At 42.8% G+C, this 27,663-nt stretch overlaps 1 protein-coding gene and 1 long non-coding RNA gene across 2 annotated transcripts; one reads left to right on the forward strand and one right to left on the reverse strand.

The window, feature by feature from the left end:
- Positions 1-8,903: 8,903 nt before the first annotated feature.
- Positions 8,904-24,780, reverse strand: sack1c (scaffolding CK1 anchoring protein C). Its single transcript, XM_086293737.1, has 5 exons — positions 23,726-24,780; positions 18,093-18,260; positions 17,238-17,362; positions 11,817-12,053; positions 8,904-11,587 (listed from the first exon to the last, which is right to left on the reverse strand). The coding sequence occupies exons 1-5, from the start codon at positions 24,239-24,241 to the stop codon at positions 10,831-10,833; spliced, it is 1,803 nt and encodes a 600-aa protein (XP_086149863.1). The 5' UTR covers positions 24,242-24,780; the 3' UTR covers positions 8,904-10,830.
- LOC147331426 (uncharacterized) lies at positions 17,036-20,620 on the forward strand. Its single transcript, XR_015129189.1, has 5 exons — positions 17,036-17,326; positions 17,557-17,625; positions 19,100-19,278; positions 19,890-19,990; positions 20,078-20,620. It is a non-coding gene; the product is annotated as an uncharacterized LOC147331426 (long non-coding RNA).
- Positions 24,781-27,663: the final 2,883 nt, after the last annotated feature.

Here is a 27,663-nt window from a genome sequence, read left to right on the forward strand (position 1 = left end):
TGCCCAGATCAGCCGCGCCCCGGGAGCTTTGCATACGACGCTGAGCTCTGTGCGTTTTCATTCCTGTGAAAACCTGAAGCCAGTGTGAGCTGCAGGCCATCGGGTCGCTGTCACCGTGCGAGGTGGGCTTACGTCTCCACCACTAAACTGATCTTATTTGCAGATGCTTTCAAATCACATAAAGCTTCTATGAGCCAAAGAAAAGTTTGATTTTTTTTAAATATTTACTGGTTTAGTTTCTTTTTTTTTACTAAAGCAGGATGATGATGATTTCTGGTGAGGAGACCAGGTGAGGATCTCACCTGTGAGCTTTTCTGGCTCAATGAATGATAAAACATTATCATCAGAGGCTCTTACAGTTATTATCATCGTTCTCTAAAGTGTTTATAATGTGTATAAAGTACACAAGTGTACAAAAAACTGTGAATCATTAAAAGTATTTTAGAATCACTCGTTCATGTCGTGTCCACTAAACCAAGGAGAGAACGGCTACATGATCAGACAATAAAATCAATATATAGTCAGTTTATTTTATTTGTTCAGCAAGTTTAAAAACAAAGTGCTTCATAATAAAAACAAATAAACTGGGAGGAAGATGCCGAGTCCTGTTCCTGGTTCTGGTCTGTTCATATTTAAGTCTTGAGGTCCCCGATGTTTTAGCTGTTTCTTGTAACTTTTAGATTTTCTGAGGATTTTGTTTCCTGTTTTTGGATTTTTCATGACATTCATAAAGGTTGTTTTTTTGTTTGTGCAGTTGGTGTCAGATATCTGGGTTTAGCTCCAATTCACCACACACCGTAACGCACACACTCACACTATTTGCATAAAATAAGACAACAACAAACTGTCGTTGACGGTTCAGCAGTTTCCAAAAAGTTGCAGGAAATCTGACAAAAGTATTTTACTTTTTCCAGATCAAACTCCGTCCCTCTGATCGTCACTTTTAAAGCGACTAACATTCAGAGTGAGATGTGTCTGTGAGGCTAATATTCAGTGGTAGCAAACACTGAAATTTATAATTCTGTAAATCTATGATTCTGCTGAAATTCTTCAACTTTATCACAAAAAAATTAAAATTGAGGTGACTGAAAATAAAAGCTGCAGTTCCTCTGACGTCCACTTGGGGCTCCAGCAGTGAGTCAGTCCCCACAGACTCACAGGTTAAAACGTCCAACTTTACAGCAGAAAGAAACACGTTTACAGCCCGATGCAAACTGCAGCTTTAGTAGAAGATGTGATCTAAACTCAGGTGACATGCCAAAGCTGAAAGCTCGGGCTGAAGAGTTAAACGCTGGTGTGAAACTCCCCAGCAGGAGGAGAGGCACCATCAGAGAAGAAAAACAAACAAATCATCAGCAGTCAGACTTTAGGAGACTGACTGTCTGAAAATGGTGCTGTGGCTCACTCAGAACCAGAGGCAGACATATTTGTGGCTGCAGCTTGTTGTTCTGTGTTGGCAGTCAGGCAACTTGAACACATCTAATGCAGCACAACACTGTGCAAGCCTGTTTGACCAAATGCTATTTATAACAAGCCAATTGTTATTTTGGGTATCACTGCATCATTGTTATGTTTGCGTTGATGGAAGGGATCATGAAGACACTGTGTGCTGAGAGCTACAGCGCGATAAAGCAGCCACGCCCATCTCCGAATACCATGGTAACCCTTCAGAGACGAAAACAGAGTCAGTCTTAGTCCCAGAAACAGTCATGCCCGGTCTACAGTCAGTTTAATAATACTGTACTGATTTACTTGCAAGGTCAAATGTTTTCTCTGTAAAGTTTGTTGGATCGCCTTTAGCTTTGATGATGCCATTAAATCACCAGAGCATCATGTTGATAAGCTCATGCAGTGCTGCAGGATCCACCCAGAGATCTTGTATGGATGATGGGAAAGTTGGACTGCTGCAAACAGTCTTCTGCAGCACATCCCACAGACTCTTTAAAGTTCTGCACTCTTTCATACTCTGAGCCTGATGACTGCTCGAGCTCTCAGTTGGAGCACGCTGTGCCATCGATGTCCTGAAGTGTCCAACAGAGCGACTCCAGACCACGACACATCCCCACAGACTCACACAGTGGCCACTAGGCATGATGGGTGCAACACTTTGTTGACCTCTCTTCTTAGACCACATGACCTTCATCCATTGCTCCGGAGCCTTATCTTTATGCTCCCATGCAAAGTGCCTTTTTTCCATAATTAGTGTGAATGCTTGAAAAGCATTCACAGTATTGTTCTTCTAATCTTTATTCTATTTTATTATTATTCTGTATTCCGTACGTTTTTTGTAATCTATCTCCTTCAAAACCGTTCAACTTAGAAAAACCATTCAAACACCGTTAGATTCCTATTCTTTTGGACAACATTGCTTCTATTTTTCTCATTTTTAACATTTATATTTTTAATTTTATTCAACTTTTTTCAACAAAAATTTATAATGTATTTCAATGGGGAGACCCTTCAAATTCTCATTCAACTTCCTCCTCTTTAAACTGTATCTACTTCCACATACATTGACATAGAGCCACCATTCAAACTTTAAAACGAAGACAAGACATTCAACTATTCAACTTGTATTTATCTTTTCAATATCTATTATACTTTTTCTTCAGTTCCAGTTTAAGTTTCATGATGTTTTTTCACCCGTTTCAAAGTTTATAATAGGTGTGTATGGGACGGAATGTTCGGGCTAGAGTGAGACAGCTCAACTGCTAGAGTGAGAGGAGCAAAAAAATTAATCTTAAAATCTTTTTTAAAACTGCTGCTGTGTCCGCAGCATTTGCTCTACAGGTATGATTTTACCCTCAAAACGTAGCCATCGCTGTCCTCTTTCATCCAATGTGTTTACTATTGTCCTAGGTGTTATGGTTCTTTCGTAAATGTCACCAATGCACAGCCTCCTCCCTCCAACTCTTCCATAGACTCTAATGTTAAAATGGCTCAGAAGGTTCGTTTGAAAATCAGAAGAGCATGGTGTCTTTACACTGTCACCACGTCCATATAATAAACTCCACAGGCATGAAAACTGAGAATTCAGTAGACTAGACATTGCTGTCACTCACGGTGAAAGAATTTTGTCAATACGACTTTTACTTTTCATTTGGGAACGATTTGTTTCGGCCTGACTTTTCTGTTCATTTTAAGCAGCAAAAGTGAGGCGCATGTCTGTGTACGTGTGTATGGAGCCATTGGGTGCGGTCACTATAGCAACCAGGCTCACACCTGCCTGCTTAACGAGCTCTGCCTGCCACTGTACCAAGATTCATCTTAAACACTTCTCTTTCAACTGCTGCTGTGTCCACAGTGTTACAGCCATCATTTTACCCTCAAATTGTCGCCATTATTGTTCTCTTTCCAACACCGTATCTTTCAAAGCTCAGGCATTTAAACTTTTTAAACTGTGTGGATCAAAGTGGAGGGATCACATTTGAGTCATTCAGTGATTCAAAGAATATGACCTTTTAATATTCATTCAGATGTTTTCTGACTCTAAATGTTCTTTTCTCATTTCTTAGGGTTTTCTAATTTACATTTAAAACATTTTCAGTTTTTTTCCAACTCCTTCTTCTGTGTAACCTTCAGCTTTTAGCAGTTCAGCACTTTTGTTTTCAGGTTAAATTTGGTTTTTTTTTTTGGTTTTTTTTTTATTTCATTCAATATTTTTAACTCAAAATTCAGCAATTAATTCATTTCAGTGCATACATTCAGATTCAAGCATTCACACTGCAGTTTCTTCAGAAAATGCACTTTCTAGTTAGCATAAGTGTTTTATAAAGGCTACACAGCTGTTTGGGCCCACACTGAGTTGTCTTCATTAAACATGTGGACATGCTCTTCATTATCAAACAGCTTCTGTCTTCTCCTGACATGACTGCTAAAAAAAAAAAGCATAAATCAGCTGAAACATGAATCACTGCAGGACTTTCTGAGCTAATCTGACCCATTTCCTCAGTTAAATCCACGTGGAGATTTTTATTCACTATTCAGGGTTTCAGTGATCGGACATTAATGCTGTGTTGTGTAACACTGTTGTGAGTCTGAATTTAGATCCTAAATAGAGTTCACACCTGCCCCCAAATGCTGAGAAGACAAAGCTTTAGAACAAACATAGAAAACCCCCGAAGGAGTCGAGGGACACAACGTTTCACAACAACCCTCGATGGACGGCACGCATTCATCCACCGAACACCCCGAAGGTCTGTTACAGAAGAAAGAGTCAGCAGGAAGAAAGCTGCATCCTAAAGATAACGCACACACAAAGGGCCGGTCTCCAGCGTGCAGCTGCAGGAAATGCTGCTGGAGCATCTAAACAGGACGCGCTGCAGCTCTTACAGCAGGCTACAGCTCGCTTCAGGGATGACATCACAGCTACTGCCTGTTTAAACATCAGCACATCTGTGCTACAGCTGCTCACACCGTCAGCCTTTCACCTGCGAGTCGCTGATCTGTTAACAGCGACGTGTCTGCAGGTGGCATCTTTCACTTTAGAGCGCCATTAGAAAACAGGGCAAAAGACTTCAGTGCAAGTAATGATCGGACATAATAAAAAGCTTCAGTAGCAAACTAAACCCTTTCAAGCATCCCCACATAAGTCTAAGATAATTAATGGGAAGAAGGACTTTCTATAAACGATTATTTGAGCACTGACCTCAGCATAAAAAGGCACTTTCTGAAGCCACTGAACGTTTGGCTGGGAATTCTTTATCTGGGAAGTAAATCAGGTGGAAAAATGGCAACTCGTCCTTCGTTAGGTGACATATAAACTGCTGCAGCCTTAAAAAGTGAACACACCTTTTTATTGAGTCCAGATGGTGACTGTTCATCTCCAATCAGCTGATTACAAACGCAGTAAGAGGCGGCTTCCTGTAATCAGAGGCTCCTCTGCTGCACAGGAAATGCCACAAAGGCCCAGCATGAGATCCCCAATGTTTAACGCTCAAAAACAACAACACCATAAACACTCGTTTATTTATTTTATACTGTGGGTGTAAAAAGTGAATGAAAATTCCTCTGAAAGCTCCTGACGAGCACTTTAGATAAAGGAAATGAAGATAAAGAAGGCTTTCCACAGAGGTATGACTGACATTTGTTTACAGCTGATTTAATCACTGGGTGTCATTAAAACTGAGCACGTGGTTAATCCCTCCGTGCTACTTGTTTTCAGCCTCTTTGTAGTTATTTTGCATCAGTTTTCTGATATTTTGTGGTCGTTTTTATCTCTTTGGACAGAATTAAAGCTCTGAAATACAACCACTACTTAGAAACAGCGCGTTACCCTGACGGGTGGTTTTTGGGGTAGACGAGGCAACACGAGCTTCCCTGCTCGTGTTTCACACTTGACTGCTGTCGCTGGATTCTGTAACACTTGTCATGCCTGAGTCATCCACACTGTCAGCCAAACTTCTCCTCGCAGTGTTTTGCAAAGCTGAAACCAACTACTAACTATGCACAGGTGCATCAAACACACACCTGCTAAGGAGCTCAGCGACATCCAAATAAAATCCCAGTTTCACTCACCAACACTGGACCTGAGCTCTGTTCGTACAGCAGCCAAGTCATTGATCAGCTAATGTCATCAAAAATGTTCCAGCAGCACAAACACGGGGCTCCAGTTAGCCGAGGGGAGGCCTAGCACACAGCTAACAGCTGCAGCCACTAGTGATGGGTCGTTCGCGAACGAAATGGCTCTTAGAGCCGGCTCTTTGACGTGAACGACGCAAGCCGGCTCCTTATCGCGAGCCGTCACGTGGTTTTTTTTTTTTTTCTTTCTCTCAGCCTCTCTCTCGCACTTTTTTCCCGCTTCACTCTGCACGCGAGCCTTGTGCTTTACGCTGGGCAGAGGGGGGAGGGGCGGTAGTTACACTCAGTAGCACAGGAACAGAGCCAGAGAGAGAGAAAGAGAGGCAGGGACAACAACATTAGAAAGGTATAGTAATCATCCACAACTATTTTCGGTTGCAGATGATAAAGGATTGAGAAAGTTTATTCATGCAGGTCCATATGACAGAGAATATGCATGTTCTTTTAGTTTTCATATTATAATTTATATTTAATTGTGTTGTGGTTTGCAGTGTTTTGTGTTCTTTTCACTTTAAATTTGAGAAAGGAAAAAGCTGAAAATTTAAATAGTTAAAACTTGAAATGTGAATAGTTGATTTTTGTATTATATGATTTATTTATTACATTTTATGTGGAGTGAATAAATAAAAGTATATTTACGGTGGCCCCTAGAGACAAAGCACATACAAACTTCAAATCACGTACGAACTCTGAAGCATGTACAAACTCCAAAACACGTAAAAACACGTACAAACTCCAAAACACGTAAAAACTCCAAAACACGTAAAAACACGTACAAACTCCGAAGCACGTAAAAACTCAGAAGCATTTAAAAACTCAGAAGCACATAAAAACTCAAAACACGTACAAAAGACAACAGAAGTGCTCCAGGATGCTGGGCGCAGTGTTGAGCCTTTGTTATCTTGTGGCTACACAAGCCAGCAAGTACCAACGACCGGATTTGGTGTGTGGTAATAACAGGTAAATGAACTTTTTTTTAAATTATTTGAATATATATATGAGTGCCTGTGTATAAATACACAAACAATACACACATGCTTTCAATTGTGTAATTTAAGTGATCTAGTAGCTCTGCTTTGGAAGTTCAGTTCATGCTAGAAACGTGTTTTGGAGTTTGTACGTGTTTTGTCTCTAGGGGCCACCGCATATATTTATATATAAACATATATAAATAAAACCACTTGTTTTTACGTTAGTAATTCCTTTTGTGCATAATTTTATATTATTGTTAATAATAAATTAATTAAAGCAACAAAACAACCTGAAGAGCCGGTTCGGAGCCGAAAGAGCCGGCTCTTTTTAGTGAGCCGAACCGAAAGAGCCGGATCTCTAAAAAGAGCCGGAAATCCCATCACTAGCAGCCACCTGTCAGTCAAAGAGACCACGCCCCCAGCCACAACCTTTAAGCCTGAATACAATTTAAACAGGTGAGTTCAAACATTCAGTTGTTATGAAGGAGAAAATTATTTATAGGGATCAAAGCAGCTTTCTATCAGTGTTTGGGGTTCTTACTCAAAAATAAATTACTTTTTAAAACTAATTACTGTTACTTTCTCCAGGGAGTAATTAAGTAATTTGTTACTTGTTACATTATTTTTGCGTTACTCTGACCTGTTAATAATATAAACCTTAGGTTACAGTCCTGCACACTCACATAAATCCCTTTGATAATAAAAACACACATACAGTGTTTGTGTATTAACACAAAGCTGAACACAAGCCCAAACAGAAACTTCACTGCTGGCAGGAGAGCTGCGGAGCAGGTTTTTAACCCCACGAGTTCATCAAGTGTAGCTGACAGTTAAAAAAAACAAAGTCTGGGCTGTGAGCCGGCATGCAGTAACCCTAACAAACCAGCATGAGTACACCTGTGACTGTAACAACCAGAGCTGCGTGTGAAACGGCTCACATCTCCACCTTTACATTAATGCTCCCAAACTTTGACTGCGTGACAAATGAAACTGTCTTTATGTTAGTTTAGCTTTACAGCACCCCGGCGGCTCGTGCGCTCGTTTCCTGCACACAAAGAGATATTTTAGTCTCGGTGTTTGTCTCGTGAATTATGGATTTGTGTTCCAGTTTAGGGACTTTTGGGAGAGATTTCTTGGATGATCCATTGTTCACATATCTCTGCAAGCTTTATTAACTTACATTGTTCGTGCTGCGTCCTGTGACCCAGAGCCCCGTCTGGACTTCCTGACAGGAAAACCTTCAGTGCTGAGGCCCAGTGGGAAACACCAAGCCTATGTTTGGACACAGATTTAAACATGGCTGCAACGTTCTCCCTCCACTGACCTGCTACTGACCACAACCTGCTCCTGGTGTCACCCACTCATAGTTTGTAGTTACAACAGAAGGAGCATTCAAAAGCTGTCAATTTTTTAGGAATACTCGGAATAATTTCATTTTTTGTTTTAGCGATGGTGCACAAGAAAGTCAATCTTTAGGGAGCTGAAGGTGGACTCCTGTGGAAGTACAGGAACATCATTCCAACTCCATCGTCTGAGGACATTGTTTACTCTTTGTCTGCACTCAAAGGGCTGCTGGAGAATATTTTTCATGACACCCTTCGCCACTCAAAGAACAGAGCATGGATGATAACAACAGACGTGACACTGATTAAATCAGAAGTAACATGAACAGTATGAAAGGAGGAGTATGGGTGGAGGTATGGTTGACAAGCAGCTTGCAGAGGCAGCAGCAGGTATGCACCTGAAGCAGTTTATGCCTCAATCACACAGGCCTAGAGACCAGTCAGTGACTCCATGGTAACCACTGGTTGCTAGGGAAATGTGTTTATTATTCAGCTGGTGAGTGGTTGCTGGAGGTTGCTGCACCAAAAACCTTGTTGCAGTTACTTTGGTTGCCAGTGCCGATTGCCCGTAAATTGCATGGAAGACACCAACTTCAGCAACCTTCAGCAACCAGTTGGACAATGCACGTATGAGCTCATCGGCTTAGCTGACGTGACTGGCAACATCCCTGCAACCCCGAAATGACTGATTCTTTGTGAAACATGACATCAGGGAGGAAGTAAAACGATGCTTTTCCAAGCACCCTCCAGGGTCTCACCATCACATTTGGACAAATAATCTTCAGGTCTGAAGGAAAGTTCAGACAATCAAGGGAAATTGAATTGATGCATATTTAGTCAAAATGTTTGTTCTTTAACCAATATTAGTTAATAAGTTGGCTGTCATTGCTCCTGCTGTTTCTCCCGTATTATAGTGATGTTTCCACAAAACATTCTTAAATGAAATACAGGCAGGAATCATTTTACTCGGTTTTATGGAAAAACGAACACTGAACTCAACTTTACCTTCATGTTTTTATTAAATTTTGTTCATCTTACAAATTAAAAACAACTTAAACACACAAAATTAACTTCAAGTTCACATTCTCCAGTAATCTGTAAAAATAAAGTCGAAGAGTGTTTTTCTTAACAATGACCCAACTTCATGTATATACAGTATAATGTACATTACATGGGAAAACATATACAAATAAATCAAATGTCCAGCTGATTTGGGGGCAAATAAAAACAGAAGGCGCCCACTGAATGAGCAGTAAACAAAAGACACACATCAGAACTATTGATCGGTATCAATCCTTATTGCTTAGAGTGATTTTACGTCCTCATCTGCTGCTCCACTGAGGAGGAATCACTGCGGTGCAGAGTGATGAAGAGCATAATAATTAATCATTTATATACAAATCTACAAGCTTGCTGTAAAACTGTGCAGCGGGAGGAACGAGCCTCCGTTACGAGGAAAGCTGAGGAACATAAATGTAGATTCTCGACACAGATCGTCTCATCCGACGTAAACAAAATGCCCTACGACCCTACGACCCGACTTTCCCAGAACATGACGAGCACCACGAAACATCCTGGCGTTGCTTCTACTATTCACAGCACAGATCGCTCCCTGTGCCGAACAACGAAAGTAAAACTGTGACCGAGACTAACCGAGGCCGCTGGAGACAGGCTGTCGCAAATGTGACTGCAAACCTTAAGGCAGGATGATCAAGGCACGTGTTGTCGTATTCCCAGGAGCAAAGGTTACTAAACTTCACTTTACTGTTTGTGACTGGATGTGAGATTTCTGTCAGGCTGCGTATTTCCAGGTTTGGGCTTGTTGGAATAAACTGTAGAGTTCAAATTGATTAATCATCATTATTTTGATTGAATGATTGTTTCACTTATAGTCACGATTAAACAATAATGATATGTTATCTTTAATCTTCTTAAAGATTCTCATTGTCATCGCTTTAACAGTGCAAACTGAATATTTTGAGAGATTTTAATTTTTCCCATAATAAAAAATCTTATGTTTTACTTAGTGGTAGCACATGGCATGACTTGTTTACAGAGCAGAAACAGTCGACTGTCAGAATAAAAGTCTTTGTTTGGTGGGTGACTCACTGATCCCTTCATTTACTTAATGAGAACAAAAAGAAATGAAACAAAAAATAACCTCAGATTCAAACTTCTCCAATAAGAACTGTGGAAGTCGCGTCACAACATGAAACCCAACAATGTGATCGTATTAAACTGCAGAATTTCAGCAGTATTACTGTCAATGATCTTTTTTTAAACCGTCACCATATTGAGAGCTGAGCCCCAGGCTGGGATCCAGTCAGATAAACGTTAGTTTCCATCTGAATGTAGCATAAACGTTCACTAAAGGCGAGAAAAATCTCTGTGGAGGAAACAATTCTTCAGCCCTGTTATTACAAATATTATCATAATCTTAAAAAAAGAACAATAACTGCAGAATCCTAAGTTTACCCAAAGGAAGAATTCAAACTGTTGCTCAGGAATGTCGCCGAGTATAAAAATGTAAAGAAATGCCCACATGAAAGCCTCTGGAGTGTTGAAGGCAAAAATTCACATTTCGATGGTTTTCACGTGTCAGCAAACAGTCAGTGGCTTATCTTTGAAACCTATTTCACCTATGAGAACATATTTACTCAGGTAGTGACTGTAGTTGAATCATGAAGTGCAGATTTAGTAAAAGTGTGATTTGTTTGGTAAACTATGACCTCAAAAAAAGCCAAAAACCTCTCGTTTGATAAACGGGAAACCACGCGGAGCCAAAATGGCTCCTCAAGAGTCTTAGTTTCCTGTAGGGCTGAGGTCTGAAGACCAAACTTGAGCAATTTCCAAGATCTCAGAGTCTTTTCTTTGTAATATAAGATACCAGATGAATGTTCCGGAGTCACAACCTCTCTGATGGTTGGCCTTCCAGTCTAATTCGTGCCCTTGAGCTCAAAGCGGCTGTACACTTGCTTGGGCTTCATCTTGTTGTATTGGTTCACCAGGTCCAGCTTGCTGTGGCCCAGCGTCATTCGTTTCTGGTCCTTCCGGCTTATTATACCGACCGGAGAAAGCGGCGGCGGTGGACTCTGCTGACTCTCCGGCTCAGTTGGAGAAAGGTCCGGTCCTCCCCAGGGTGAGCCGTGAGGAGACGGAGTCCTCCGGAAGTTGTAGGCGTCCCTGTCTTTAGAGTTGGATGACAGGAAGTAATCTGAAAGCTTGTTGAACATCCCGCTGGGGAGCCTCTGCTTAGGCGGCGGTTTAGTGTCATTGACTGGGGAGGGTATTGAGGAGGGGAAGAGATCTTGTTTGTGATCGTACAGCCCCAAACCCTGAAACTTGGTAGAGGTTCCACCAATATTTCCCCGCAAGACATCTGCTGTGTTGGGTTTGTTCCACTCGATACCCATCGCTTGACCGTAGGCCGGTGGCGGGCGATCGGGAATTGGGGCGAAATTGATTCCCCCATTAGCAGAGCTTCGCCCTCCTGGTGTAGGGGTCTGTCCTCCCGATCGGTCGCTCAGTCCTCTTCTTTCAGGGCTCAGGTGGGAGCCAGCTGCAGCCTCCTTATCATGACTTTGCGTGACCTTGTAGACCGTGTTTGAGGACATTCCAGGTGCAGCCTTCACACTGGAGATGCTGTTACTCGATTGGCTGCTAGAGTTTTCGGAGCACCCCCTGTCCCGCTGCCTGTGGAAGAAGAAAAGTTAAAAGTGGCACACTGAAGTTCTGTTGATTTCATAGAGAGATTATATTTCCATCATGATGTCACATAAATCAAGTTTCAAAGAGTTTTTGCGGCAGCTGTCATTCACATAATTAACTCAGGAAAAAAGCTTCTGATGAAACTTGGAAAAAACTAAAACCTTGACAGTAATCAGAATGAAAGCGTCTCCCCTTACAGCGAATACCTTCTTACCTTTCAGACAGTAGATCCAGCCCGTGGCCTGGGCTGAGCCCCAGAGCCAGGCCGGGGGCAATCATGGGAGGGTACGGTGGGTAGTACGGCATCCCGTCCTCCTCCGGGTTGTAGAAACAGTCGATGATCTGGGAGTCGGCGTACAAACAGCGAAACTCTCGGTCAAAGCTGTCAGCGATGCGCCCCGAGAAATGCATCACCATGTTGCTGTGCACCTGAGCCGACAACCAGGTGAAACTGGAGAGAAGAGGTCAAAGGTTAGAGTCAGACATCTGCCTCCTCTGTTTTTTGGATTTAAGCATACATAACAGAGTACAAGGTGTGAGATGGATGAGCTATTGAAATAGAACCACACTCTTCCCCATAAACTTCCTTCACATCCGATGAATGAAAATCAGGTCGAGCGATCGGCATTTTGACCGGCAGCCATCGCAGAAGCATGAGAACAAAGGGACATAACCTGTCCTCCTCTGAGGGATCGAAAAATAGCAACCAAGCTGAAAAATCCAGATGTGCCTGAGAAGATGACCCTGAATGGAAGATCTGCCGAATGCAACTTAACTCAAGTTTTGGATTTTTTTCCTGAGACCTTTATGAACTTTTGGACTTGAACTATTTTACTGCTGATCTGGTAAATGGCCTGTATTTGTATAGCGCTTTACTTAGTCCCTATGGACCCCAAACTGCTTTACACTGCATTCAGTCATCCACACATTCACACACTGGTGATGGCAATCGCACTGACAGAGGCACTGACTGGTACTCAAAGGGAACTTACTATAAATGCATTAATGTGTGTTTAAGTAATAAGTATATAACAATAATTACTGAACTATATGTGTTTAAAGACAGAAAGGCCAAAGTGAATTTTAGGTGCAGTCGCCTCTCTGCAGGTGCTGGACGGCAGCAGCTGAGATGGATTTGTCAAAGTTCTGATTTGAACCTCGCTCAGCAGCATTTAGCAGTATTTGATGCATCAGTTATGTAAAAGATCAAATCACACTCGGTGCAGCTGCCGATTACCAGGTGGCATTTCAAGTACAATGAGTTCACGCAGATAAAAATCAGAAAGTGAAAGCAGTTCTGGATAAGAGCCTGAATAGATCGAGGCTTGATGTTTGTCATGTGTGACAGGTTTTTCTGCCATCATGTGCATGAAATCTCAAAATTATGAAACACAAACTGAGGCTGAGACTCAGTACCTCTCAGCTGTGTCTGTGTAAATTATCTCCCTCCACCTCCAGCTGATAAACAGCCCTGCAGTGAGTGTTAACTATTTCCTGGATGATGATGAGTCAGTGCAATGACTCATCAGTTTATCAGCTGGCGAGAGGTGGACGCGAGGTGCACGAACACCGAAGGCGTCTAACTGAGCAGCAGACACTTTACTGCATTTATGTGCAGGCGAGACAAAGGTTCAGCGTTAGACGACCACACAGACGTCTGAGTTTTAGCCACATTACAAGTCACAAAATGTACCAGCTGTTTACAGATACACAAAGCAGGGTGAGTGGGTGGATGGATGGTGCGTTAGCCGAGCACCAGCACACCCTCATCAACACCAACCATCATGATACATGTTTGTTTAAACAAGCTTTAAACAGCATATTGTTTAACAATAATACTCATGTTAGAGCCAGCATTACTAACATACACTCTGACCGGTCTGAGCTGCTAACAGCAGGGGCCTTTGTTTTGTTGTTAGCCATTTAGCTAATCGCATATTTGCTACTTTAGCCAAACTAGCATTCGTGCACATTTAAACCCTGCAGAAGGACTCGTTTTCAAGGACACCTCGTACTTCTACAGACACAAGTTAATGACACAGAGTCTGTATCTGTTTCATCTCCATAAACAGAACCTGTAATACATTACTAGACTTTGTATTGTGTATTTAAATGACAGCAGAGTGTTTGGTTGAAGAACAAAGTGCCAGCTAAGTTTGTCCCTGTAATATCTGATCTCAGGCCAGTTGGCAGATTTGATTCTGATTTGCACAAATGTGAACCGGACAGCATCTCAATGATATCAGAGCAGGTGTAATTCATAGTTGATTCACTGGCATCTTCAAAGCAACACAAAGAACTTTAATACTCATGGAAACTTAAAAGGAAATTTACAGATTTACGAAACCGATTCTTTTCTGATTGTAATCAAGCCATTACAGACTTGACTGTGTGAGAACAAAGCAAGACAACCTCAGAGGAACCTGCAGGACGGCGTTCCTCAGCACTAAACCACTCAGTGCTCAGCTATGTTTGATATGATTCATCTGAATTCCTGATTAGTTCTGAAGAAGAACAGCTCAGAGCACACCTTCATTATCTAAACACCCGATACACATAAATGGTAATTTTACTGTCTTCCGGTTCAGATCATTAAAGTTGTGGTTTAATTAACAAACAAGTCATAGAACTGTAAATGAGGTCGCGTTAGGATGCTCAGCCGTTTAAGATGAACTGTTTCCAGTTACCTGCTGCTTCCTGGAGCACTTAAAGCCTTTGTGACAGTGCACCTGTAAGCTGTTCAGGTGATAAATGTCTATACTGAAAGCATTCAGCCTGAACGTGCTTCACAGGACTTTACCCCCATTTATAGCTTCATAAACAAATACTACTTCTGAGGACCATAAAGTAGACTGGAGCTAGTGTGTTTCTGTTGTCTGATTGGCCGTTGTTGGGTGGTTGCCTCTGAGATTGCTGTGTTGGGGTCTTTTTGGTAATATTTGCATAGTTTTTTTGCTGGTTGCTGTGGATCTCTATTGTGTTGCTCTTTACTGGTTGCCTTACTTGCCCTTTGAAATATACTGGTTTCTGTTGATGCTTAGGACATCACGGTCTCGTTTTAGCTTTAAACGATTTACTGCAAATGTTATATATTCTTTGAGATTAGCAGATTCAGATATTCTCTGCATAATATCCGGTAATCTGTGTTGATATTTGGTTCTCAAACAAGCTAATCAGTTTTACAGCTACAGGCTCGGCGCTTCCCAGGAATCAAGTTACTTTTATTTGATCCAATATTGAAGTGATAAAGTTTGTAGTAGGTGTAGCAGAGGGGGTGACCTCACCCTTCATTCCACAATCAGCAATGGAATTAGAAGCCTGTCAGCCTGCGGGACTCCGCCCTCTTACCTGCTACATACCTGAAGCAACACTTAATCCTCCCAAAACAACACTGTGTGTTGCAAAATTAGAGTTCCTTTGAATGTAAAAGACAAAACAGAATCAATTTAATGAAACAAGAAGCAGAGCAGGGCAGAGGTGAAAACATAGAGAAGGAGACGAGTGTGCGAGTGAATGAATGAAGGCGACACACCTGAAACAGGTGACTAAGGTTAAAGAACGAGTATGAAAATATTTCCACTCAAGTATGTTTTGCAAACTATGAATGTTGAGCTGACTACGTAGAAATCTACAGGAAAATGGAGTACGGTGTTCAGAAAGGATCAATCCCGACTTCGTCCTTTGGACAGCGTGTTTCCCCAGACTTCACTGTGGCGCTGCCTTTAAGATTAGATGCAGGGAACAAAGACCTTAAAGCTCAGCACAGATAATAGGAGAGGCTTTAAGGTGACTGCAGTGTGTGCCATGATGTATACATACCTGTGTACAGGAACTATGACCTAAACAACGAGTCCAAAAAAAGCCTTAACTAGCTCCGTACAATCAGCAGCTGTCTGCAAAGTTAACTCAATATAAATTTGTCCCAGAGTTTTACGAGCACCGTGCAGCTGCGTGACACAAAGTCGTTAAAATCACCAGAATTTTACAGCACAAACTGTCCACCAGCTTCACGGCTATATTACAGCAACACACACACACACACACTTTGAAGCACATCACAGGGACTTGTAGTCTTTTCCTTGAGACTTAAACAGTCCGAGTCGTCTACAAGAATTTAACCATTTAAATTTTGTGGTTTAATCCCTTTAAGGAAGACGAGTCCCGAGATTTACAGACTCAGTGCAACATGAATAAAACAAAAACTGCTAAAAAAAAAACATGGTGCTCCGTCTGAGCTGCGGATGAGTAAGCGACAGCAGAATTCACACTAAATTTCTGCTTTGAAACTTTCCAAACACGTTTTAAGCCCTTTTTCAAGATGAAACACTAAATTCTGCTGCTAGAGCTGCTCACACCTCAGTGCTGCTGTAGTCATCTATGTTTCAAACCCCACTAAGAGTCAGGATATATATAGGATATACAGTATATATATATTATAAGTCCAAATAAAAATATTTGGACTTATAAATAAAGCCCTGCGAGAGATTATAACTGACAGGTAAATGAAATAAGCAGCTTATATCAGGCTCATCTGCAGGGCGACAGTTTTATTCTAGCACTCCAGGTTGTTGCTATCAAGGCTGACGAGCGCACGGCCGTTTGTGAGCGTGCGTGGAGAGACGATGCGCTCATCAAACATTTGCATCTCCTAAATGGTCCTGCCTCTTTGCGAGTGGTTATAGGGCTGGCCGTGGCCGCCCCGTGGCTCTGCTCCTATGGACGGTAGGCCTGACTGATGAAAAGCATCACAATCTAGTAAATAATGATCTTTTTCAGCAGTTTAAAAAAAGAAGCATCAATGAGGTCTCTGCTGGTGCCTGCAGCTCTCATCCTTACCCACCTGCTGAGTGTGTCGATGTAATTACAGGTATTACTCAGGTATTCCCACAGCAGCTCGTGGCCTACAGTTGCTCAGCTGCACAACGCGAGCTTTGTCACGCTGCTTATCCGATCAGACAAACCCATCACGCCGTCCGAGCTCCGCCAGCTTCCTGCTGTAATCTGCTGCTGGATGCAAAGTCGGTGCGAGGCTGCTAAAAGGAGAACGGCCCGCTCGGCTCAGCTGACATTAGACACGTTTTTATGTTTGCATTTTATTCCTGCTGCAGTTTTTACCTTTTTACTACAGCCAAGTAAACGCAAAGCAACATTACACGGGTATAAGACCATCGCAGCTGCCGCGGTGCTGCTGTTTGCCTTTATTTAGTTCAGTAAGACGTCCAAACTTCTGCTTCTCTCCGAGCCTAAGAATGACCGACCGTTTTATCCCTCTGTCCCTCAGTCGCATACAGTGAAGATAAAAGATGGACGCGGCTACAGTGACATGACACACGGGTTAGTTAAGTCTTGGAACCCTGAGCCGAGCGTTTCAGCTTTAACTTCACTTCTTCTAAGGAAAGTGCTGCAGTCCCACATGTTACAGAGAATATCCTTAAAGCAGCTTGATGCACTGACTGTGTGCACTCAAAGAAAGACTGAGGAACAGGAAATATGTCAACTGCAGGAGGAAGACGATCTTCATTCGAAGAGCAAGATTTGTATTTGGTTCATCTTTTAAGGACTGTGTGTGTGTGTGTGTGTGTGTTTGTGTGTTTGTGTGTGTGTGTGTGTGTGTGTGTGCGCGCATGTTCCTCACCTGTAGGATCCGGCGATGACCTCGTCACAGTCGATGATCATGAACTTCTCCAGGACTTGTCCGGTGAATTTCTTGCCGCTCTTGGTGCAGTACGTGTCGCCACAAACGCTGCGAACACGCATGTTCTGCGCACACACACACACACACACACACACACACACACACACACACACACACACACACGAGGAAGATGAAATTATAAACAGCAATTTCATGGATCCAGAAACAATAAGCTGTTGTTCTTGTAAAGACCATAAAACTTTTAATTTGACCTGAAATCTCGTTTCTCAAACATGGAAAAAGTTTCGACTCTTTACAGACGAACCAGCAGAACAAGCAAGAACACCGACTTCATCACATCTGACCGACAAAGTCGTCACTTTGAGATGTAAGAAATTTTACGTCTTTTTTTCACTATTTCAATGATAAATACATTAACTGGCAAAAAGCGGATGAATAATTCCAGCTTCTAATGGGACTTCTTACAGGTTCAGTCTCATTGTTATTCTCTTTAAGACTCTAATGTCGGCCTTTGGTGTGCCCCATCTTTGAAATAAGCTGCTCTGGCTCCGCCTCCTTTAAAACAGCTTTATTCTAACTGGTTGCTACAAATAAATGGAAGATTTCTACAGTAGGTGGGCGGGGCTTCTCAGCTGTGCCTGAAATGACCATATTTGGGATGTTTTCTTTCTATGACATCCTGCAGAGTCAGGAATGGAAAAAACTGCGAGGCCCGAGCTCTGGGGATTACGTGCAGTCAGTTCACTTTCTCCTGTTTAATATGAGCGCCTGAGGGCGTCGCTCATGTTTGCCCCTCGCGGCCCTGCAGTCAGTGCTGCTGTGTGCTGTACTTACACTGAGGTGAGAGTTCTGAATATCCAGCGCGGAGCACATGCCTGTGAAGTGTCCGAGGTTCTTCTCGTCCAGCAGGATGTAGACGGGGACTCTGCGCTTGTTGGACGCCTCCATGAGGTCGCAGAGCAGGTCCACGTCCGTGAACACGTCCATCACCACGGCGATCACCTGCAGGAAAGCCAGACGTTAGCACAAAGTGTTTAGTGGACATTTCACGAGCCTCTTTATGAATCTGCGAGGATCACCCTGACCCTCACCGCTCAGGACCAAAGGTGTTTCAGAAGCTGCTGACTGAACTTTGTTCTTGTTCCTGTGATCTGAGTTTCCACGCACAGAGCAGGTTTACGGTTATTTCCTCTCAGGTTTAAGATTTCACTGTCTCTTGAAAACTCTCCTGTCGTCTCTGATCCATAAAGCCGACCTTTGTTCAGCTCGGCCTCTCAGTCACTGAGCTGTCTTTACTGACTCTGGATGTTGTATAAGTTAGAAACTCCAGAATATAGGCCAAACTGTGAGGGTTTAATAGGTTAGAAACTGGAGCAAAGTGAAGAAATTATCAGAAAACAATTAACTGACGCACTGCAGCTTCATCAGTCGAGTTAAACTTGAAATAAAGCCTGACTTCTCTCTCGGGGACGTCCCTGCTCCGGTCACAGGCTGCAATGACCTTCGTTTTCGGTGCTTCTCCTCTGAGTAAAATCCTGGATCCAGATCTTTCCTGTCATGTATTTTTCAGCTTAAAATTCTGAAATTCAGCTTGTGGATGAAACCCGAGATAAACCCGACTGAAACGCAAACGTGTAGATCTGTTTAAAAGTCAGCTTCTGTTTGTGCTGTGTACCAGTCGATTACTGGGGTCTTAAAGAAAACATGATGACTGATTTTTTACTGTTTCTAAGCAGATTTGAGGTCATTTGTTTAAGTTTTTAAGTCTGTTACACTCCATGACCTGTAATTTAACTGCCTCATGCTGCTTTTTGTTTTTCATGTCATTTATCTCCTAAAAGTTTCAGAGGTCAACATATGTTCAAGTTATCCATGTGATACAAGCCTGCACTCTGCACACACTCTGGGAGGGGATATCCCTAATATGGTCATCTCAGGTACCGAAGCCCCACCCTCCTGCTGTTCAGATCTTCGAGGGGCAGCCAATCAGACTGAAGTTGACTGAAATAGCTCGTTTCAGGTCGGGTCATGCAAAGCTACACCTGGCCTTAGTTTGTAGGTTTAACACACAATAATAACATGGACTGACAACCACTAGCACTTTATATAGCCTCTGTAGAAACTATCTACACCCTCACTTATCTTAACTGCACTACTGTATAGCTCTGTGTAAATAATCATTCTGTACATTCGATAATCTTTAATCCTACAACTGTTTACAACTTGCATAGTTCCCATTTCTGTATAGCTGTATATCCCAGATTCTGTAAAGTTATTTATTTCATATTCTGTATAGTTTTTCATATTTATATCCTGTTCATAGCCTGTACATAGCTTGTACTCACTACAGCCTGTACATACTTATAGTTATAGAATATTCACAACATACTTCATACCGTGTACATTATAACATACCATAATAGACCCATTTCTGTAATATACTCACATATCTATATTATTGCTAATATATATTGTAATATATCTATATCACTAAAGCACTTCTGGATGGATGCAAACTGCATTTCGTTGCCCTGTACCTGTGCATGTGCAATGACAATAAAGTTGAATTCTATTCTATTCTATTCTATTTAGCCCGAGATAATCAGGCTCAGGTTTTAATCTGTTCCTCAGGCTAAAACTGGAGGTCAAAGGTCATTCACAGTTACAACCCTCAATGCTATATCTGAGGAAATCAGGTCAGCTGAGTGAGTGACCTGTGAGAGACGCTAAAGGTGAGCGGGGTTAACATTTTCACTCGTGGGCCATCATCATGAAATTTCTCTGCTGATTACTGACGTTAGAATTATTTCTTTATGCAGGCCAAGTCTGCTCAGCTGTGGAGCAAAGGACAACTCTCTGAAGTCAACAGGGACAAACTGCTGTTTGTTTACTGCTTTGAGCCCACTGGAGGTGTTTCATTGACTGCTGTTTGAGCAAAACCAAACACTGTCGGGGGGCTCTGGGTATCTGACGCACAGCTTCAGAATTTTCTGACATTTTTTGATCTAAACAATAAAAAAAATTCCATTTAAATACAGGAAGTAAAAAGCGTTCTTGGAAAAACTGAATTTCTCAGAAGAGCACTTTTATTAAAACAACGTGCAGATTTGAGTAGAGCTCACAGATTTATGACCTATGAAAAGATAATTGCAGCTTCACAGAGTCTCCACAGCTGGATTAACCTGTTCTGTGTCCCCGGGGTAAAGCCGTGCTGCTCAGGCCCACTGATGGTGTTAAAGTGGGAGGAGCTAAAACAGCTCGTTTCAGGCTGCACAAAGGCCCAGACTAAGATACACGAGGCTTATTTCATACTGAGAATCATGCAAAGCTGCTGTAACAGAGCCCAAGGATGAAAACCTGCAGCAGGATGGGTTTGCATTAAGGCTGCACCGTGACATTTTCATTTTTTAGCTATTTAAAAACATTTATGAATCTTTTAAAGTAAATGAATAAAAATAATCTCTCACATCTTCAGATATCTTTAAAATCCAAGACATTTGATTTATTTTATTTTATGTGGGACAAAGAAAAGCTCCAGATCTTGTCAGAAGGTGCAATAATCACAAAAACCTGTAGATAATCCTATTTGTATCAGCTGATCAACTAATCAATAATCCATTTAACTCCAGTTTGAGTTAGATTGTGTCTGAAGAATTCACTGTAAGCTTATGTAATAGTATTATCATACCTTAAGTTTTGCAATATTATGATATTTTGTTTGTAAGGTGATGTAATGAGATTACAATGTTTGACTGGTAGTAAATCGTTAGTAAAACTGGTAATGACTTTTATCTGACCCAGCTGAACACATGCATCTGCCTTTAATGAGCTGCTGTCATTGAAACAGAGGGACTCCGGGGGTCCGGGCCCCGGGGCCGCTGCACACTCTGCTTTAACTTAAATTAATAATGAAGACTGCTGCGCTGCTCACCTGCAGGCCGGATGCTGCAGGATGGTTTTACTCTGAGCCAGGCCTGCGTCCTGATTCACTTCATTTGCATTTAGGTTTATCTGTCACTAAATTAAGGAGGTCAAAGTTCAGTTACTCTCCTAATATGCTGAAATGAAGCGAAAAGAGCCGTTGGAGGAACAAACGTGCAGCTCTGAGAGCAGCTGTTTGTCTGCTGCATCAACCAACTGACGAAATGCATCCAGAGTGTCATTTGATCTGAAACCCGCTGAGTCGGCACAGACGTGTGGGAAAGAGGTCGGCGTCTGAGAGAAAACAGCTTCTCCTGCACGGACGCACAGACTGGTCAGGTTCATGTAAAAAAACGCCTCACATTAAACACGTCTATTTATACACACAGGAGGAGGAAGTGACTCACACGCAGCGCGTGCCCGACTGTCTGCCAACAAACCTACGGAGCTTCTCATTTGACTGTTACGTGATCGCTGATCGGGAGACGACGTGCAAAACGCTCTGAATGTAAAGTTACAGAAAGTTACAGAAAGTCTGAGAAGCGGCGGAAAACTTGGTTTAAGGGTCTTTGATCTGTCGCCTCGTGGTTGTTTTTGTGGAGGTCACGAATACAGCAAAGAGGTCGGGGACGCCGGGGGGGTCAGCGGGCGCCGTGCGGGGTCAGAGTCTCTGTTTAAAAAGAAGCTTTACACTAGACGAAGAAATACCAACAAACAGATGCCAAAACTAAGCGATGGAAACCTGCTACCCCACACACACACACACACACACACACACACACACACACACACACACACACACACACACACACACACACACCATCTGCAAAGAGACAAGAGAAACAAAAAAGGAGAAAAAGGCTGCAGCGTCAGTGCAAGATTATAAAAGCTACATAATGAATAAAAAACAGCTACTCGACAAGGAAAAGTACTGCAGACCAACACAAAGGTTCAAGAGTAACACAAACCTGTCTCACATGCCTCAAACACAAAAGACGACTTTAAAAGAGACTCAAAGTCAGCGAGAACGAAGAAAATGATGCAAATGTTAAACAGACACAAAAGATGGAAACTACACCGCAGTGTGTGTGTGTGTGTGTGTGTGTGTGTGTGTGTGTGTGTGTGTGTGTGTGTGTGAGAGAGAGCTCGGGGGTTTGTTCCTAAACAGCGGGCAGTGTGACAGCCAGCCCTCTGCTCCCTGGACCTCGAGCAGCCGGCCTCGAGCTCACAAGCTGATAAGAAGAGATCAAAGATGGCGGGCGGGCCCCGGCCTGCTCGCGCTGTTTGTAAGCAAGCCGGGTGAAAAATGCTCCAGGGACGGATCCACGCGGTGAGCTGCACCTCTGTTACTCCAAATGAAGACTTTGTCCTGGTTTCGAGCCTCCACACTCGTGCGTCATCATTAAAAGGACAAAAATGGACAAAAGTGCAAAGATTTTTTCCATTTCTCGACTTCAGCTGCCAAACGACGTGTCAACAGCAGCGTCTCAGCCTCAGTGTTATTACCGTGTTGAGCAGCGACTGTAACGTTTGATCTAATCTCAGCTTCAAGAGGAAATTCAGCCTGACTTTAGTCAGTTATAATGATTTCCCTTTGTTCATTTGACTGTATTCAGGCTTCATTTCCTTCTTTGTTATCATCTCTTTGAAGCCGTTTCACTGGTCGCATTATTGGCATGTAGCACTTGTGTTGACTCCGTCTGTGCGCAGCACTTAAAGCTGCTCTGATCAGCCTGAAACGTGCAGCACAGCTCAGGCTTACAGACAGCGCTACACTGGGAGTAATAATGGGCAGAATATGTCTTTGAGCGCAGAGCTGCTCCACACACAGAGTGAGGTCACTGATCCCAGCTGCTGACAGACGACTGTGTTTACACAGTGCGCCACAAGCTGGTCTAACATGCAGAGAGCGACATGCTTTGGATCACACTAAACATTTAGCTGCAGTAACTCAGCTTTAAAAAAAATCATTTTGCACATAGTTTACACTTGAATATGTTTCCAGCTCTCCACATCTGAAGCTTTTATTTTGTCCTGTCTGATGTTTTCACAGGTTTGAGGTGGACACAAAGTGACTGCTGAGAACTTGGTTGGACTTTATTTATAAGAAGCTTTTTCACAGTGTGTTATGAACCCCAACGAGAAAGCTGCTGCTTTGTTTCTGTGACTTATGTCAAAGGTCACCAGGATAAACTCTCCTGGTCCAGCTGCAGCTTTCAGTCTGAAAAATGCAGATTTTGAGACAAAATCATTTCCAGCTTTTCTCTAAAGAATAAGAATAAATAATCCGAGTTTACAGATGTGTGACTGGACTGTGGGAGACTATAAGAGCACAAATATTCAGACCACTGTGAGAACAAAGCACACACTCATCAATAATACAGTCTGAGCTTTGACCTCTGCTCTGCCGTGACTGACCGATCAGCTGCTGGCTGCTTTCAGGAATAATCGACTAATCGATGCAAAGCGGCCTCCTGTTTCAGGCTGTTTAATAAAAGATCGCAGACAGAGATGATTCTGTTTCCGGTCCCTCAGAGCGCTCTTACCTTCTTGGCCTTGTTGATCAGGGACCTGATGAGGTCTTTGATGTTGTGGCTTTTGTCTCTCTGGAAGTAGATCTGAGTCTCCGACGGTCCGTATCTCGTCGGTGTGTCCGGCCAGCCGAGCTCCAGCATCGGCGGCTCCTCGTCGGACATCATGGGGAAGTAAGTTCCAGAAGTTAGCTCGGACACGGCGTCCCCGTCCCCGAAGTCCCGGTCCCCGGGCCCTACGCCGTTGCTGTCGGAGCCGCCGCACGTCTTGCTGGCCGCATGCTGCGTGATGTAGTGGATCTCCAGCGGGGAGAGGAAGTTCACCTCCCGCTCCTCGGTCAGCACCTTGCGGTACTCCTTCTCCCCGTGCTCCAGCAGTGCGTCCGTGGCCAGCCGGGCCGCCTCGTTGTGGCTCAGCTCCAGCGTGGAGCCCTGCCGCCACGGGTTCTTCACCTCCTCCAGGCGGGTGGCGAGCTTGCCCAGCGGCTTCCTGCCGTTAGAGGCCGGCCTCAGGCCCTCGGAGCTGATCATGGTGCTGCTGCGGTCAGCAGGTGCGGGATTAGGCGGGTACACCGGGTCTCTGACCCCCCCTCCCCCGGGATTTGAATAGAGAAATAAGGTGCGCGGGGAGGTCGGGGCAGGAACTACCTGCTGCTCTGCTCCGGGAACATTGAAGAAAATCCCAAAGTGCGGATTATGTGAGACCACAGCGGGCAGTAATCCGCCCCGGCAGGAGGCTGCAGCCCTCCGCTTAATCACTCACAGAGTCCTGGGAGTTAAAGGCGCAGTTCAGTCCTTCTCTGAACAGTCCGAGCCCGCAGCAGCTGCTGTGTCTGCTGCGCCCTGACGCTCCTAATGGTCCCCCCTTCTCTGGTTCCCGGTGCGCTGAGCAGGATGTGAAGTCCCAAGAGCCTCTTCAGCGCAACGGCCGCCTCCTCTCCCTCAGCCCGTGTGTGTCCGTGTGTGTGTGAGAGAGACAAAGTGTGTGTGTGTGTCAGTGTCAGGTGTGCAGCTTCTGTTCACCTGGCTCTACCTGTCCCGTCCCCGATCTCGGACGTGGACAAGCACCTCCCATCATTCCCGTTGTCAAGCCAACCGACTCACAATAGGTAACCCACCCCTTTGAGAGGACTTTCAAAATAAAGCTCCAAGAGAAAGCGGGAGAGAGAGAGAGCGAGAGAGCGCTGCAAATAAGTAGTTTAGTAAATTAACAAAACAGTAATATATATACGCGTGAAAACGATTACACTGAAACACAGCTACAACAAACATTTGAAAATAAATGTTAAAATAAAAAGATGTGATATAAATTGACATACAGACCAAAGCAATAATGAAAAAAAACTTTTTCTCATTGATATCATCTTAAATGTATCAATATAATGGGACAGAGCTACATATATGATGTATATGGGAAAAATCTGTTATAACAGATAACCGCAATAAATGATAGAAAACCTAAAAGTGATTGATATAAAAGATAAATGAGGAAAAAAGTCTAAAAAGATTCACATGAGCTAAAATTTATGGATAAAAGTAACATTAAAAAGTGATATATCAGTCTTACAGTGGACATAAATCTTCTGAAATAAAGCTAAAAGTCATATAAAAAGTGAAATGCTATTTGATATAAAAGTTGAAACACATATTTAAACAGTTGGAATAATGCTCGGATGGTTGGATCTCAGTTTCAATCCACATTGAATTCACTTTGAGCGCTTATATATTGCGTTTCTGTGCTTTTATTTTGAAGGGGACATTTCCCTCATAGTGTATCTCCCTGATAACCGCGCTAATTTTGTCCCTGTGATGTGGCTTTAGCTTCTTTTTGTTAGCAGGAGTTTAAATAAAGTTTCCCAGCAGCCAGTTGATTTCCTTCACAGTGGAAAGCTTCATCCTCTGGTGTGGGAAGTGCACACCTCTTAGAGGAAATATTGTTTTCTCTCAGTCTCACAACTGATGTGTGAAATGGAAAACGCTCCCCTGAGACTCCAGCCCAGGTAGCTGCTGCATGAAAGCTGAAACTCCAATTCACCTGAAAGCTCACACAGGTCCCTGCAGACTTTTACCTTCTGCAGAGTGCACAATAAACATGACATGTGATGATTTACGGGAGGGCATCGGTCTGATTATGTGTACTTTACAGCAGCAGTCTCCAACCTTTTTTGCGCCATGGACTGGTTTGTGCCCAGCAATATTTTCACGGACCGGCCTTTAAGGTGTCGCGGATAAATACAACAAAATAAAACCAGTACCGGTACCGAAAAAAAGAAGATTTATTTATAACACACGTGAAAAGACCCAGGAAAACCGAGTTAACGATAAAAACGATAACAAAATAACGCTGAAAACCGATAAAAACCCTGAAAACCAAACATTTCACACCTGAGCCTCAACTCTCGCGGCCCGGTACCAAACGACTCACGGACCAGTACTGGTCCAAGGCCCGGGGGTTGGGGACCGCTGCTTTACAGCACGATGTATGCACAAACTGATAGGATGAAAGCCTCAAGTACCCAAAGCTGCAGTTCCTCTGACGTCCAGCAGAGGCTCCAGCAGTGAGTCAGTCCCCATGTTACACATTTACAGCAGAAATAAACATGTTTACAGCCAGATGCACAAACAGTTTGGGCTCTGCAGATAACGCCCCCTTCAAAACAACAGTTTTTAAGTGTTATAAAGGGGCGTGGCCTCTTTAACTGACAGGTGGCCTTAGCTGCTAGCTGTGTGCTAGGTTTCAGCTCAGCTAACTGGAGTCCCTGAACCCCACCTGTGGATTGTGTTTGTCCTTTTAGAAGCAGTTATTTCGAAGCCTCTTTCTATTTTATTTCAGTCATAACAAAAAAATAAATAAAATGCATGTATAGAATCACTAGAACATGTTTTTTACAGTCACTCCAAGTGATCTGCAGTTGCTTTATGTCATTTTGAGGACATTTCTGTCATTTTGTGGAGATTTTGTTATTAATTGTGCAGCTGTTCCGTTTCTGTGGGTGTTGCAAGGAACTAATCCTTATTTTAAATGACTCTTCTTTTCCCTGTGATTTGGTTATAAAGTTTTAAGATTTTATTTAACCCTTTGAAGTCATTTTGGTTTTTAAGCACAATCATTCCTGTGATTTCATTTCCCATTACAAACATTTTTAAGTTGTTAAAAACAAATAGAAAATGTGTTGTGTGGAGAAAGATTGACAGATGTAACAAAAGAAACAAAAAGTTGAGAACAAGGAAATGATTTCTCTAGAAGGTCACGGTCCTTCCAGAGAACTGAGCGGCAGTCTTTGGGTATCGTGTTACTTTTGAAAAATTCATCAGAAATTAAAGCGAATTACCTGCAGGAAAGGAGGCAGGAAAGGAGGCAGGAAAGGAGACATCATTTTATTCATTCTGACAGGCTACATCCATCTTTTGACTACAGTTTGTGATTATAAACACACCTGGTACCCAGGTAGCTGCGTCCTCACATCCCTTATAGGAGCTTTGTGTCTTAACAAAGGCACAATCATCTTTGAACATGTGAAGATGGCATCTATATGTTATCTGATGTGATTTTTCATGATTTCACTGAAAACAGCAGAGGAGGAATCAAACACTTCACTTTAATGCTGCTGGTCTACATCATTTATCTTTTTAGTCATTTCAAATCTGATTCTGTGATTTTGTTGGTAGTTTTTTGTGTAATTTTGCTCATTTTTGTTACTTTGTTTATCTTTTACAGTTTTCATTATGAGCGTTTCTGTGTTTTTCTAAATGTGCGATCTTTGTGTTGTTTTTTTTTGTTGTTTCATGAAAATTTGTGTCTGGAAGGTTGATGCTCTGCTTCTCTGTGATGTGATCTGCATCTCCTACTTTGTTGTTCTGAGACTCTTTGTTGTTGCTTTCCATCTCTGTATTGTTGCTTTGTGTCATTTAACAGAGTTTTGCATTATTTTTATACTTTCATTGAACATTCT

The sequence above is a fragment of the Aulonocara sp. 'chitande type north' Nkhata Bay genome, linkage group LG5 (genome assembly GCF_057382095.1).
Source record: "Aulonocara sp. 'chitande type north' Nkhata Bay isolate Kocher_YH1m ecotype deep benthic linkage group LG5, A_spYH_male_GT1.1, whole genome shotgun sequence".
NCBI classification, from domain to species: Eukaryota; Metazoa; Chordata; class Actinopteri; order Cichliformes; family Cichlidae; genus Aulonocara; species Aulonocara sp. 'chitande type north' Nkhata Bay.

What these genes read in the sequence shown, in the direction of transcription:
- sack1c (XM_086293737.1), bottom strand. Translation starts at nt 24,241, where the DNA reads ATGATCAGCTCCGAGGGCCTGAGGCCGGCCTCTAACGGCAGGAAGCCG. An exon ending in TTCAGAACTCTCACCTCAGT is followed by an intron (nt 17,363 to 18,092) that starts GTAAGTACAGCA and finishes GTGTGTGCGCAG; the next exon opens with AACATGCGTGTTCGCAGCGT. An exon ending in CTGGATCTACTGTCTGAAAG is followed by an intron (nt 11,588 to 11,816) that starts GTAAGAAGGTAT and finishes CTTCTTCCACAG; the next exon opens with GCAGCGGGACAGGGGGTGCT.